Genomic DNA, 15,576 nt, shown 5'->3' on the forward strand with positions numbered 1-15,576 from the left:
AGAACCGCCCCTGGGGGGCAGAGTCGGTCTTTGCCAGTGCAGATGGTCAGTGTCCTGCTACTTAGCGGACACCTCCCTCATTGGGGGGCAAACTGACCAAAGTAGGCTTAACAGCTGCAGATGACACTGGTGGGGAGTTTAATGAATCTACGAGCGTGTGTCCTATTTGCTATTGTTGTTATTTACACAGTAGATCAGGGGTGTCCAAAGTGCGGCCCGGGGGCCATTTGCGGCTGTGATTTTATGGGCCCGCAGCACAGTCTAAAAATGTCATTTAACAAGGAAACTTCAAAACAATCAATCCAAAGTCAAAATATGAAGAGAAGAGTTGTCATCTCGCAAGGAAATAAAACCATCAGTTCACAAGAATGAAGTCAGATCTTCTATGCTAGATGATAATAGATCAAACATCCTTTCAGTAGCATGAAGCTGAAATATTCAAGAACAACAATGAGGAAACTTTATAACTCAAATGTATAACATGTTTAAATATTAAGAGAAGAAAATATACAAGAAAATGATTTTTCTAAATGAACAGCAGAAATTTGACCAGAGTGAAGTCAAAATAAGAGAAAAAAAATAGTTTTCTAATGAGAAAAAAGTTGCAATTTTATGAGAATAAAGAATGCTGAAATCAAGAAAAAGGGATTGTTTTAAAAGATAAAAGTTATAATTACAAGAAGAAATTTACAAGAGGAAAGCCGAAATGGAAAAACACTAGAAATGGAAAAGACAGCTGTTGTACGGGAATAAAGTTCAAATATTCAGGGAAAAAGTCCTGATCGAATGACGAGCAAGAATAAACTGGTATTATGATGGAATAAAATGTCATTTTTAGTCGCATTTCGTGTACTGTGCCTACCTGCACACGTGTTGCTCTGCTAAACCTCCAAGCGGCCCTCACGCCCTTCATTTGTTCAGTAGGCGTGGACACCCCTGCAGCCTTGTCATCTCTTCTCGCCTTCACTGTTTTATTGCCGTGTTGTGACTTCAGGAAGTCGCATGAACGAGTAAAGCGTTCTGATGTGCCTACAAAGACAAGAAGCGCACACTGAACCGTCCCAAATTTGTGCAACCTTCCACAAATGAGGTGCAAATAGAGTTATTGTTGCAATGAAAACATTGGCCGCTCATTCTGTTGGCTCGTGGGTGTAGACCGAGGGGCGGGGCCACGACTGACTTTGCCTTTATGTCCTTCACATGTTTGCTCCGCTGTTGCCGCCCGCCGCCGACTAACCTCACTCTTGTCATTTGTCCTCTGCACCTAACATGCATGCTCCGACCTGCAGCGGTGGCCTCAAATCCGAAAGCGCAGCAGTCGGGTAAGACGCACCCCCAGCAAACTGACATCCTCATGCTTCCACAGCCTGGGACGTCAGCTGGTTGACCTTTGATCAGAGTGTCTCACAAGTTCTCACCGTTTTTGAATTGACTTGAAATATGGAACATAATTCATTGGTTAACTTCATAGCGATCACATGGTTAATGAGACGTTTCCCAATGTGTTTATGATGCTACTGGCTAACAGTGTCATGCTAATAATGCTGTTATGAATAGTTCCTTGGGGAGGGGTGCCGGATAAAGGGGACAAGTCAGGACAATTCCAAAGGCCCTTGGCTGCCAAGGGGCCCAAAAAATGGGTGATTACTAATAAAATTAGTAATTAATTAATAAGGGGGGGAAACATGATTTTTTTTTTATGGGAGCCAGAATTCCTGGCTGCACTCCTGCTAAAAAGGAAGCATAAAATCACCTTCATTTAGACCAAAACCTACTGACTTACACCCTTGAAGCCTCCACAAACACGTGAGGGAGAGCACGCACAGCAGCAGTCTTCTTCCGTAGTCACACGGAAATGCGTGTGAAGCATCTGAGGAGGGACGTGCGTGCACTAAAACACGCCACTCGGAACGTAGCCTGTGCAGCTCCGATGCTTGAACCACGATGAAGGATAAAGCTGGTGTCTCTTGAGCGTGTGAAAGGATCTGCTGCATGAAATGGACAGTCATAACCAAGCAGTGAAGTGGTGTCATTCTTGACACTTCCTCCTGCCAGTGAGCCCATCTCTCCCTCCTTTGCAACGTCCCTTCCAGTGTGCGAGACGACCACAGGGATAAGCGACTTAGCTGTTCATTGTTCGTTTAGGTAGAAACTTTCATCGGCGTCGTCGTACGTAGACGTGGACCTCCTGTACGTCCCTTTTATTAGACACACCAGCACAGTTGGCTGCCGTTTGTCTTACACGCACGTCTGCATGACGCATGACGCATGTGGCAACATTTGCACTCCAGCTTCATCCAGCCCTGTGAGACACAACATTAGGTACACCTGCACCATCTCATGAGGTCCGACGCAAGAGACGCATTTGCACGTGGAATGTTCTGATGTGGCGTGTTCCGTCTCCTACAGTCGGGTTCTTCTCACCAGAGCTCCCGTCTGTCCGAGGCGCTGAGGAAGAGTCAGCTGTGGAGCTCGGTGGTGACGGTGACGTTGGTGGAGGGTCAGGACATGCCGCCGGACACGCAGGGCGGGCAGCTGTTTGTCCGCTTCCGGCTGGGGGAGCAGCGATTCAAAAGCAAGGTAAGCGAATGGAACTCTCATGCCGGTTGTGGTCCACTCGGAGCCTGATGTGAACAAGAGTGTGCCCTGTAGAACCTCGGCCGAGTGGCCAAGCCTCAGTGGAGAGAGAGGTTCACCTTCAACCAGTTCCCAGAGAGTCCCAGCATCCTGGAGGCGGAGCTCTGGTCCAAAGAAGGACGACGAACCGAGGAGTGTTTGGGAATGTGAGTCTGCAGTCAATGTTCACATCTTCTTCATCGCTGTGTGGTCCTGCTGGTTCTGAGTGGGATTGTCTGCACAGGTGTGAGGTGGACCTGGCCGGCGTTCCCTTCCACAAAAGGCAACTCTTCACGGTCTCGCTGGACCAGTGCAGAGGACGTCTGGTCTTCCTGGTCACGCTCTGTCCGTGCAGTGGCGTCTCCATCTCGGACCTCTGCGCCGCGCCCCTCGATGAACCCCGCCAGCGGCAGGACCACCTGGACAACTACGTCAGTACCAGCAGTGTTGCCCGTGTGCATGTAGAGATATATCAATACACGTGTTCTTTCAAGGATGTTCCCTTCAGAGTTTGCTGTTTTTCTCCATTTTTCATCATGGCAAACATGCCGAAAGCCACTAGATGGCAGCACATGTCTGAAAATGGGCTCAATGGGCGCGCCAGGATGTGCAATATGGACAAAAGTATTAGGACAGACCTCTTAATGAAGGCTTTTTACTGCAGCGGGATTTTTCAAAGTTTGGCACAGTCAGCCCCCCCCCCCCAGAGAACATAATACGGTTGGGGACTCCCCTCCTCATTGAAAACACGTTTTCTGGAGCGGATGTTTTCTGCTCTTTGCTCTGCGCAAGAATTCAAATCCAGTTTATTTTTGCCTTTTGAACGTAATCAAATTTAGCATAGTAGGTCTTTACAGTATTTTTCTCAAGCTGCTGCGCCTCCCTGGCAGGCTTCTGACGCCCCTTGGAGACAATGCTGCAGCCCCCGCAGCAGTGAAGTCTGTCCCGTCATATTTTGTCACGGTAATTTTAATCAAATTCGTGCTAAAATCTCGGCCCGCCTCGTTCTCGTGGACCCGGTCTCGTCCCGTCTCGTGAGCTGCGCGTCTCGTGACACCCCTCGTCCCCACGGGAGCGCCTTGAAGAACCTTTTCCTGCAAGTGCAGCAAGCGAGGCCCGTAGAGGTGTGCTTGGATGAGAAAGGTGCAGAAGAGTCAACTCGGACCGTCCTTCCCAGTGGACTAACGTTTTCCGTCACAGGGATGTGAGAGCAGCGTCAGTGTCGTTCATGTTAGCCGCCTGTTGTCCTTCCAGAGTCTGAAACGCTCCCTGAATAACGTGACCGATGTCGGTTTCCTTCAAGTCAAAGTCATCAAGGCCACCGATCTGCTGGCGGCCGATTTAAACGGTACCTCTCATCTTCCTGTGTTTGGACTGTCCCAGGAAAAAACGCGTTATGAGGTGTTTGTGTGTGTGTGTGTTTGTGCAGGCAAGAGCGACCCCTTCTGCGTGTTGGAGCTGGGCAACGACCGCCTGCAGACCCACACCGTCTACAAGAGCCTCCACCCCGAGTGGAATAAAGTCTTCACCTTGTCAGTCACTTGTAAAGTTTGTTGCAAACGTTCTAAATGCCTTTTTAAAGACGTTACGTGCTCATGAGGTGCTTGTGTGCATCAAGCCACGAGCTTTTGATAGAAGACCAGAGCATCTCATTAGCTCACTTGCTGTGACGATGCTGCTCACAGCCACTAGGGGGCAACGTGTGGGGGTTGTGGTTTTTCAGGACTTGGGGACACCACTGGTCATGTCTGCCGTTCGCGCCATCGCCGTTCACCTTTCACAGACTTGCTTCACAGCGTGTGAACGCTGTTCCAGGCCGAGCCTGGCCCTTTAAGAAGAATTGCATTGTGAGAAGTTGAATGTTGTAGTTCTCTGTCTCTCTATTCTCTCCTGTTTGCAACGCCCATTGTCTTCTGCGTCCTGGTTGGCTGTAGACCATTTGTCAATCAATCTCCTTTGTGCCGTTCCTGTTGCGGTCATAGCTGCCAGACTAGCTAACAGCGTGAGTCACTTCGTTTCTTGTGTCCAACCTCGTAGGTTGATCATTGGGAGATTGTGATGTTTACTTTTTGAATCACTTTGTGGACAGTGGAACTATTTGGATGCAGTTTCTACCTGACCATATCTCACGTAGCGTTTGAAATGACTAATCCCAACTCTTTTTCCAAAAAAATGTTCTTGCTACACCACCAAACGTTCTCACGTTGTGTCCCCAGTCCCGTCCGAGACGTCCACGAAGCGCTGCTGGTGACCATCTTTGACGAGGACGGAGACAAAGCGCCAGACTTCCTGGGAAGAGTTGCCATTCCGCTGCTCTCGGTACAAAGTGCCTCACTTCACACACACGGCGAGTCACGCTAAGGCTGGCTAAGACGTGATCCGGCGTGACTGGCGGCCCGGGTCACGGCCCGGTCGCTCACCTCCATGACCTTTTGCATCCCTTGCAGATCCGCAGGGGGCAGCAGATCACCCTGCCGCTGAAGAAAGAGGACCTCGGCAGCCTGACCAAGGGAATGATCACGCTGGAGCCGGAGCTCATTTTTAATCCCGTAAGTAAACGACTTCAAAACATGTCGGCGAGGAGCGTGGAGCTAAGCTAACGTTTTATTTTGCTTCATTGAAGGTCAGAGCAAGCATAAGAACCTTCCAGCCTCCAGAGAGAAAATTCATGGAGGACAATCCCAAATTTTCCAAAAAGGTTTGACATGGAAACACCGTAGTTCCTGCAGTAGAGGAAATACCTCAGTTATTTGCAGCGTATCGTCCACTTCAACAGCACCTGCGTCGGGCACGTGGCATCTGTAAAGCTGAGGTTTAGTGTTGATCTGCTGTGTAGCGTTCTGAGGGAATTAGAATGGATTGAAAATACATCAAATGCAATCGTCTCTCGCAGTATGAATGAAGAAAGGGTGGCTGTTCGCTGGAGGACTGTGGTCTTTTTTAGTCCTAACATGTTGAAATACAATCACTATGTAGTTCTGTGGCCACTAGGCGGCAGCAATGGCACGAAACATGGAGACGTTAGCTTTCATGACACTACCTTGAGCATGTCCCACATCATAGAGTGAAACATAGTTATCCTCCCATCCTGTGTGGAAGTGGTAAGCTTTTGGCTGCTTAAGTTCAGAAGAAAGAAATTTGAGGCTAGCTTGCTAGCTAGCAGCCGTCTGGAGTCCCTGCAGCATAAGAGTTGCTATGCGGTGTAAACTATAAATAACCGTGTAAAGGTGACTAGGGGTGTTATTTCATGTCTACGGGGCTCTAATAATGTTAAAAAGTGTATTTAGAAAATTGTAAACAGGTTTTCTCTGCTCTCACTAGCAACATTGAACTCTACATGGTGGACATTCATGTAACGCGGTCGGGTGTGGAACCTGTTAGCTGCTAGAAATGAGGGACATCAACGGTACATCAACCTGTTTTTGACAGACTTTTTGGTCCCAGCAAATCTTCTCTGTGTTGCAGTTGCGTTGCTTCAGGTCGCTGGTTTGCGTGTCAGCGACATGAAGAACGGCGCTGAAGCGGACAAGGAGTGTGGCTCCACCTTTTGGTTAGTTGTGGTAATACAAGATAAGCTGTTCTTTTCAGGAAACATATCGTCTCTACGCCCGCGTTTCGGTTTTCCATGAAAATCTTTGCTAAAATGTTGCCTTTGTTTGTGCAATATTCATATTTCACGTAACAAAGGAGTTGGTCTGCCGTGTAGTGTATCGTTCTGTGAAATGGAGTGTCCGAACAAAGCACCCGATGCGTTGCTGACTCACACTCATGTGACTGCTAAATAACCCGCCATGGGGCCAAAGAAAGTTGCGACTGCCAGCAGGTGTATTGAATTCAATCTCAGCAGGATGTACGGGACGTCTGCGTCAATAATACGTTTCTTCCAGGGCGGCAGTGACTCCGGAGGTAGAGCAGGTTGCCCAGGGACTGGAAGGTTGGCAGTTCCATCCTCCAGTCACTGTAGTTGTGTCCCTGAGCCAGACACTGCACCCACTTTGCCTCCAGTGCTGCCCACGCTGGTGTATGAATGCTTGGTGGTGGTCAGAGAGGCCGTAGGCGCGAATTGGCAGCCCCGTTTCCATCAGACTACCCTGGGGCAGCTGTGACTACCGATGTAGCTAATCAATAGCTAAATGAACGGTGGGTTCACTTCATCGTGAAGCGCTTAGGCTGCCTTGGAAAGCGCTATCAAATCTAATCCATGAATTATTTTGCAAGTAAAAGTACAACTGTGAAATATTTTTGTTCATATTTTTGGGTGTCTGGAACGGACTACTGGAAAAGTGTAAACTCCGGACTTCAGCGCACCCGAATATAAGCCGACCCCAACAAATTTAAATGGAAAAAAAGCATATATAGGCTGTACTTGTACATAAGCCACAGGTGTCCGCGTTGTAACATTGAGACATTTACACAGAAAGACACGCTATAAACCTTGCAATCTGTGTGGGACATTTACACAGAAAGACACGCTATAAACCTTGCAATCTGTGTTCAACAGCTGCCAAGCAGAAGCTCCAGTCATGCTACACTCCATCAAACTTACTTGAGATTTGTCAGATCTAAACACCGTAGCTGCATAAGATGTGATCTTAACATCCACGTCGCTACTTCCTGAATCTCACGGAAGCTGTAGTTCTTTTAGCATCATTGTCTGAGCTGCAGGCTATAAAGAGTGTGAAGAAAGTATTGAATTGACCCTAAATGGATTTACATGATTTCTTATGGGAAAAATGGACTCTGTTTTTGTACATCTAGGTTTTCGTCTCACATTTTGCAACAGATTCATGCCAAAAGGAGGTTCCACTGTATATAAATAAATCCTTTTTCGTTTCCAGATGCCCGCTACTTTCTGCGTTTGAGTCAGTCCATTCATATGAAGGAAGGCCGTTTTTGTCTCGTTTGGAGCCTTGACTAAAAATGTTTGTCCTGATAGCGTTTGGACATGAATGAACTCAGTTGCTAAATTGACAAAGGACTGTTGCTCAGTTGGAAGGTCAGGGGTCAGAGGTGGTGGCTGCCAATAATCCTGGGGTGCCTGAAAGATGGTGTTTTAAAGGTAAACACCTCGCTGGTTTAAGCCGAAGTAGTAAGAGACGTCCTCCCTTGCTGTGCTTCTACGTACGCTTGCTGTTACTCTCAAGAGCAAAAGCAGCCCCCGCTAGCTGAATGGAGCGCTAATTGCCCCCAACTGTCCTGTGCTGTGTCGTGTGACTTTGATGTACAGTGTGCAGGACAGGGTGCCTGACTGTCTGTAACGGCCACAAAGCCTCATTGTTGTCAGACAATACGTCCCTGCTGACGCCCACTGAGGGCTTCTCCCGCTTGTTTGCATGTCGAAGGTCTGGCTTTGGCAAAATCTGGTCAGGTTTCTGAGATGGCCCCCTCCCTGACCACAGAGATGCATGCCAAAACAGCTCACGACTAACAGCTGGATGCTTTTATGTCCCCAAAATATGCGCTGCTTGGCCTCTCGGAGGACAAGGCTGACTTGGAGGGGCCGGGTACGCCCTGGACCAGGGGTGTCCAGAGTGCGGCCTGGGGGCCATGCAGCTTGTTGTTTGCTTGTGGAGAAGAGTGAGTTTAGATTCTCCAAAAAGTCTTACAAGACCAGAAAAAGACACTGGATGCTTTTTGAAGAACAGCATTGGTCCTTCCTGCTCTGACCAGGTGTGGGTACAATGCCATCTACTGGACAGAGGGGGAACTACAAGCTGCATTGACAGACAGTCCTGTTATGTATTACGTGTGGAAACACTGACATGCTTTCAAGGGGTAAGTCACTGTTGATGTGCTCCACTGCTGATGGGATGTCGTACAATGTCATGGCAAAAAAATCCCAACTATCCCTTTAGTGTTGATTTTGGTCTTCAACAAACGTTTTCCTAAACATCAAAGCCCGTTTGGCAAGCCCACGTGTTTGTAGTCTTCCCTGAACCTGATGTCCATGTTTGGATGAGCCCTTGGGGGGTACTGGTCATGCTCGTTCTGTACAATTACAGGCAAAAGTGGCACTGTGCTTCTGCTAACCTGGCATCCAATGTGCCTTGCAGGCTCTGGCCAGGAACGTGCTTCGTGTGCAGGCGCTCTACCGGGCCATCACGTCCACGCTGCAGTACGTGAAAAGTTGCTTCCAGTGGGAGAGCGTGCAGAGGAGCCTGCTGGCCTTCCTGGTGAGTCGCCCATCAATAACTCAATCTTCTCTGGCCTCCGGTTTGCCTCCGAGCCAAGCAAAACCGCCTCCTGAACTCTCCTAGCGCGCTTCTTAATCGGTGCGGCGCCAGGCCCGGTAGGAAAGGCGAGCGGCGGCCGTGTGTTAAGCCTCAGCTGGTGAGAGGGGAGTCCTGGCGGAGACCAGATCTTCTATTTTGGACAACTCATTAACCTTGCGTTCTGTCTGACGGCGCACACGCAAGTCCAATTAGAATGGATCAGGTTGGCGTCAGTCTAATAGCACAGTGCATCGCCAGTCTGCTCATAGAAGGCTTTCTTGACACTCACGTAGCACAATCAGAGTGGCGCAACACTTACTGTTGACTGATGGCAAAATACTGGACGATGCGGAAACGTGATCAGTTGTGTGCACAGAACGTGCTCGGCCTATTCTGTGGCAGTCACGTGTTAGGCACCCCCACTTGTGCTACCGTACGTCACTCCCCCACCCCATCCATCCATTTTCTATACCGCTTCATCCTCATTAGGGTCGCGGGGGCATGCTGGAGCCTATCCCAGCTGACTTCGGGCGACAGGTGGGGTACACCCTGGACTGGTCGCCAGCCCAATCCCAGGGCACATATAGACAAACTACCATTCACACTCACATTCATACCTATGGGCAATTTAGAGTCGCCAATTAACCTCACCTGCATGTTTTTGGAATGTGGGAGAAAACCCACGCACGCACGCACGGGGAGAACATGCAAACTCCACACATTGTATTGTATTGTACTTTATTTATCCCACAGCAGGGAAATTGACTTGTTACAGCAGCAAGCAAGATACGCAAGTAAAGAATACACAGTGACACAGTGACTACAACATGGTTCAGCTGTTGTAGAGCCTGACAGCGGTCAGACACAGAAACACCCAACGGAGGATCCAACCCAGGTCTTCCCGATCTCCAGGCTGTTCCTGTGTTGGCCAACGTGCTAACCACTAGACCACCGTGCGGCCCACTCCCCCACCCCCAAAAACATGATTGAATTTCAAGAAATAACAACATGATTTTATGAAAAAGTATCACATCCATCACATCCCTTTTGGTCGTATCAATGATTCTACACTTTTTGTTGGCGCTGAAAGACGACAGACAAAAACATGCGCGAGCAAGACATGTTTGGACGTATGGATGGATGGGATTTCTCCCTTTAGAAGAAAAGTCTAGCTGCTGGTACGTGGATCCATCTTTGTACTCTGCTCACGGTCGTGTACAGTGCTCCCTCCTTTATCACAGGGGATAGGTTCCCAAAATAGCCCGCAATAGTGAAAGGCCGGTTTGTCTAGCTGATGTTTCAAATGCATTTGTGCCTTTTGTGTGGGTATTACGGTATGTTTTTGAACATATGCTAAGCTACATTAGATTGAGAGGGTTACGGGTGTGCTTTGCATGCACTTCCTGCAGCATCACGGAGAACACGCCCCCATATTGTCCTTGGCATTGTCGTCAGTTCTCATGCAAACTGTCCCACTTCCTGAACTTTACCAGACATGTTAGCAACCCTCACTGGGATCCACAATGTTGTGATGTGCCAACAGAGGCGCAGATGAGAACATGGACACATTTCACATCCACTTCCTGTCTTCAGCGTGTTGGTGGTGACAGTTAACACTGCTGTTCTTCTTTGGAAGCCTCGTGGCGTCGCAGGCAAGTGGGCGGTCCTTGGCGAAGATATCACAGACACACACACTGCATGGCCATCTGTACTCATGTTGTCACTCTGATGTCCTCCACCTTTTCCTCAGTGAGAGGAACCAACCTGTTCTGTTGCGGTTGGACACCATTTTGTCTCCTTTATTTGACCACCGCATCCTTTTACCGTTTTCTGCCTCCGCCTCTCGAATCCGTGCCGTTTTCACCCAGGCCGAGTCACATGACGCAACGGTGCCCGCGTGCTCTCGGATTACCGTTGTGGCGTGCAAAGCTTTCCTCCAGCATTAAGTTTGGAAATCCCGCTGCTGTCTGGAAATGTGCTGCCCTCCAGTCCAGTAGCTGCGCCCGCATTTGGTAGCCTTTCTTTTTTCTTTTTTTCGGTTGTTTCTCTCTGATGTGGATTGTGTTCCCCCCCCCCCACTTGAGGACTGTCTCAGACCCTGTGAACATGAAATAGACCTCAATGATCACAATCTTTATGGGCCCGGGATACTTTTACACCAAAGCGTGACTTGGCCTCGCCACAAAATCCTCACTAATAAAACATAACGCTCACATGGAGGCCCAGTCCGTGCATGTGTGGCACACGCCCACACATGCACACACACGCACACACACACACACACAGGAACACACACGCACACACACGAACACACACGCACACACACACGAACACACACGCACACACACAAACACACATGCACACACACACAGGAACACACACGCACACACACGAACACACATGCACACACACACACACGAACACACGCACGAACACACACGCACACACACACTTTATACACATAAAGTTAGTGTAGAAGTGGCAGCAGTGGCGTCTTAGGGCCGTCGATGGATTGATTAAAAATGGCGTTTGTACAAGACACGTGCGTTTTAAGGGTAACACATTTATAAAAGGTTTTTTAAAGTGAAAGCTTTTAAAAATAACACTTTGTATTTACATTGAAATGCTGAGCACTTCCATCTGTAAAAATGTTTGGGCATACGCGGGTACTTCACCACCAAACACACCACTGGTGCAATGTTTCTTTAGGAGTTCCTTGACTTGCGATTGTAAAAGGACGTGAACGTAAATGTATGGATGTGTATACAAATACATACATACATACTTATATACATACATACATATTTGTATATATGTGTATATAAATACATACATACATACTTATATACATACATACATATTTGTATATATGTGTATATAAATACATACATACATACTTATATACATACATACATATTTGTATATATGTGTATATAAATACATACATACATACTTATATACATACATACATATTTGTATATATGTGTATATAAATACATACATACATACTTATATACATACATACATATTTGTATATATGTGTATACAAATACATACATACATACTTATATACATACATACATATTTGTATATATGTGTATATAAATACATACATACATACTTATATACATACATACATATTTGTATATATGTGTATACAAATACATACATACATACTTATATACATACATACATATTTGTATATATGTGTATACAAATACATACATACATACTTATATACATACATACATATTTGTATATATGTGTATACAAATACATACATACATACTTATATACATACATACATATTTGTATATATGTGTATACAAATACATACATACATACTTATATACATACATACATATTTGTATATATGTGTATACAAATACATACATACATACTTATATACATACATACATATTTGTATATATGTGTATACAAATACATACATACATACTTATATACATACATACATATTTGTATATATGTGTATATAAATACATACATAAATACTTGTATACATAAATACATATTTGTATATATGTGTATATAAATACATACATAAATACTTGTATACATAAATACATATTTGTATATACTGTATGTGTATATAAATACATACATACATACTTGTATACATAAATACATATTTGTATATATGTGTATATAAATACATACATACATACTTATATACATACATACATATTTGTATATATGTGTATATAAATACATACATACATACTTATATACATACATACATATTTGTATATATGTGTATATAAATACATACATACATACTTATATACATACATACATATTTGTATATATGTGTATATAAATACATACATACATACTTATATACATACATACATATTTGTATATATGTGTATACAAATACATACATACATACTTATATACATACATACATATTTGTATATATGTGTATATAAATACATACATACATACTTATATACATACATACATATTTGTATATATGTGTATACAAATACATACATACATACTTATATACATACATACATATTTGTATATATGTGTATACAAATACATACATACATACTTATATACATACATACATATTTGTATATATGTGTATACAAATACATACATACATACTTATATACATACATACATATTTGTATATATGTGTATACAAATACATACATACATACTTATATACATACATACATATTTGTATATATGTGTATACAAATACATACATACATACTTATATACATACATACATATTTGTATATATGTGTATACAAATACATACATACATACTTATATACATACATACATATTTGTATATATGTGTATATAAATACATACATAAATACTTGTATACATAAATACATATTTGTATATATGTGTATATAAATACATACATAAATACTTGTATACATAAATACATATTTGTATATACTGTATGTGTATATAAATACATACATACATACTTGTATACATAAATACATATTTGTATATATGTGTATATAAATACATACATACATACTTGTATACATAAATACATATTTGTATATATGTGTATATAAATACATACATACATACTTATATACATACATACATATTTGTATATATGTGTATACAAATACATACATACATACTTATATACATACATACATATTTGTATATATGTGTATACAAATACATACATACATACTTATATACATACATACATATTTGTATATATGTGTATACAAATACATACATACATACTTATATACATACATACATATTTGTATATATGTGTATACAAATACATACATACATACTTATATACATACATACATATTTGTATATATGTGTATACAAATACATACATACATACTTATATACATACATACATATTTGTATATATGTGTATATAAATACATACATAAATACTTGTATACATAAATACATATTTGTATATATGTGTATATAAATACATACATAAATACTTGTATACATAAATACATATTTGTATATACTGTATGTGTATATAAATACATACATACATACTTGTATACATAAATACATATTTGTATATATGTGTATATAAATACATACATACATACTTGTATACATAAATACATATTTGTATATATGTGTATATAAATACATACATATATACATACATACATAGTTGTAGATAAATACATACATACTTATATACATATATACATATTTGTATATATGTGTATATAAATACATACATACTTATATACAAACATGTATGTATTTATATAGACATACATACATACATACTGACAGTATATACAAACATGTATGTATGTGTATATAAATACATGCATACATACTTATATACAAACATGTATGTATGTATTTACTGTATATAGACATACATACATACATACAGTATATACAAACATGTATGTATGTGTATATAAATACATACATACTTATATACAAACATGTACAGACCCTTTCCAAAAAATTAGAATGTCATGGAAAAGTTGTTTAATTTTCATAATTCCATTCAAAAAGTTAAACTTTCATAGATTATAGATTCAGGGCCCACAATTTAAACGATTTCAAGTGTTTATTTGTTTATTTTTACATAATTTGGGCTTCCAGCTCATAAAACCCACAAAAACAGGAATTTAAAAAATTAGAATACTGTGAAGAAATCACCATTTACTTCTCAGTTTTTGCAGGAAAAAAAGAGAAAGAAATTAGGATCACATCAAATCAATCAAAATATGGTACTTTCAAAACGATATGTCAATCTTCAATACTTGGTTGGGAATCCCTTTGCCTTAATCACTGCCTCGATGCCACGTGGCATTGAAGCAATCAGCCTGTGGCATTGCCTGGGAGTTATGGAAGCCCAGATTTCCTTGATGCTTGCTGTCAGCTCTTCTTTGTTGTTGGGTCTGGTGCCCCTCATGTTCCTCTTGAGAATACCCCATAGATTCTCAATGGGGTTTAGGTCCGGTGAGTTGGCTGGCCAGTCAAGCACTGTGATGGCATGGGCATCAAACCAGGTTTTGGTGCTTCTGGCGGTATGGGCAGGGGCCAGGTCCTGCTGGAAGATGAAATCTGCATCTCCATACAGATCCTCAGCAGAAGGAATCATGAAGTCCTCTAAAACATTCTGGTAGACTGTTGCGGTGACCTTGGATTTAAGAAAGCAGAGTTTACCAACACCTGCACCGGACATTGCACCCCAAATCATGACGGACTGTGGATATTTCACACTGGACCTCAGGCAGCTTGGGTTCTGTTCCTCACCCGTCTTCCTCCAAACCCTTGGACCTTGATTCCCAAACGAAAGGCACACTTTACTTTCATTGGAAAAGAGGACCTTGGACCACTGGCCAACAGTCCAGTCCTTCTTCTCCTTGGCCCAGTGGAGACGCTTCCTACGTTGGCTCAGGTTCACAAGTGGCTTGACCCGAGGAACCCGACAGTTGTAGCCCATCTCCCGGATGCGTCTGAATGTGGTGGTTTTTGAAGCTGTGACTCCCGCCTCATTCCACTCTTTCTGGATCTCTGCCAGATTCTTGAATCTTCCCTGTTTGATAATCCGCTGAAGCCCACGGTCATCTCTTTTGCTGGTGCATCTTCTCCTGCCACATTTTGCCCTTCCTCTAGACTTTCCACTGATATGCTTGGACACAGCACTCTGTGAACAACCAGCCTCCTTAGCTAGGAACTTTTGTGGCTTACCCATCCTATGGAGGGTATCAATGATGGTCTTCTGGCC

At 43.2% G+C, this 15,576-nt stretch overlaps 1 protein-coding gene across 15 annotated transcripts in view; it reads left to right on the forward strand.

Annotated features, from left to right (window-relative positions):
- Positions 1–15,576, forward strand: part of LOC129178106 (multiple C2 and transmembrane domain-containing protein 2-like) — a 44,618-nt gene that overhangs the window by 21,533 nt on the left and 7,509 nt on the right. For 7 of the 15 annotated variants that reach the window (XM_054769917.1, XM_054769916.1, XM_054769908.1 and 4 more), the window contains 10 exons: positions 1,290–1,322; positions 2,410–2,580; positions 2,653–2,783; positions 2,861–3,047; positions 3,871–3,964; positions 4,046–4,148; positions 4,833–4,935; positions 5,064–5,165; positions 5,240–5,314; positions 8,670–8,789. In XM_054769917.1, the coding sequence (XP_054625892.1) occupies positions 1,290–1,322; positions 2,410–2,580; positions 2,653–2,783; positions 2,861–3,047; positions 3,871–3,964; positions 4,046–4,148; positions 4,833–4,935; positions 5,064–5,165; positions 5,240–5,314; positions 8,670–8,789 (1,119 nt within the window). Of the gene's footprint in view, positions 1–5; positions 2,323–2,409; positions 2,581–2,652; positions 2,784–2,860; positions 3,048–3,870; positions 3,965–4,045; positions 4,149–4,832; positions 4,936–5,063; positions 5,166–5,239; positions 5,315–8,669; positions 8,790–15,576 lie in introns of those variants that run through there. The other 8 variants (XM_054769910.1, XM_054769914.1, XM_054769911.1 and 5 more) reach the window with 5 other exon arrangements.

Source organism: Dunckerocampus dactyliophorus, chromosome 3 (genome assembly GCF_027744805.1).
Source record: "Dunckerocampus dactyliophorus isolate RoL2022-P2 chromosome 3, RoL_Ddac_1.1, whole genome shotgun sequence".
Lineage (NCBI taxonomy): Eukaryota > Metazoa > Chordata > Actinopteri > Syngnathiformes > Syngnathidae > Dunckerocampus > Dunckerocampus dactyliophorus.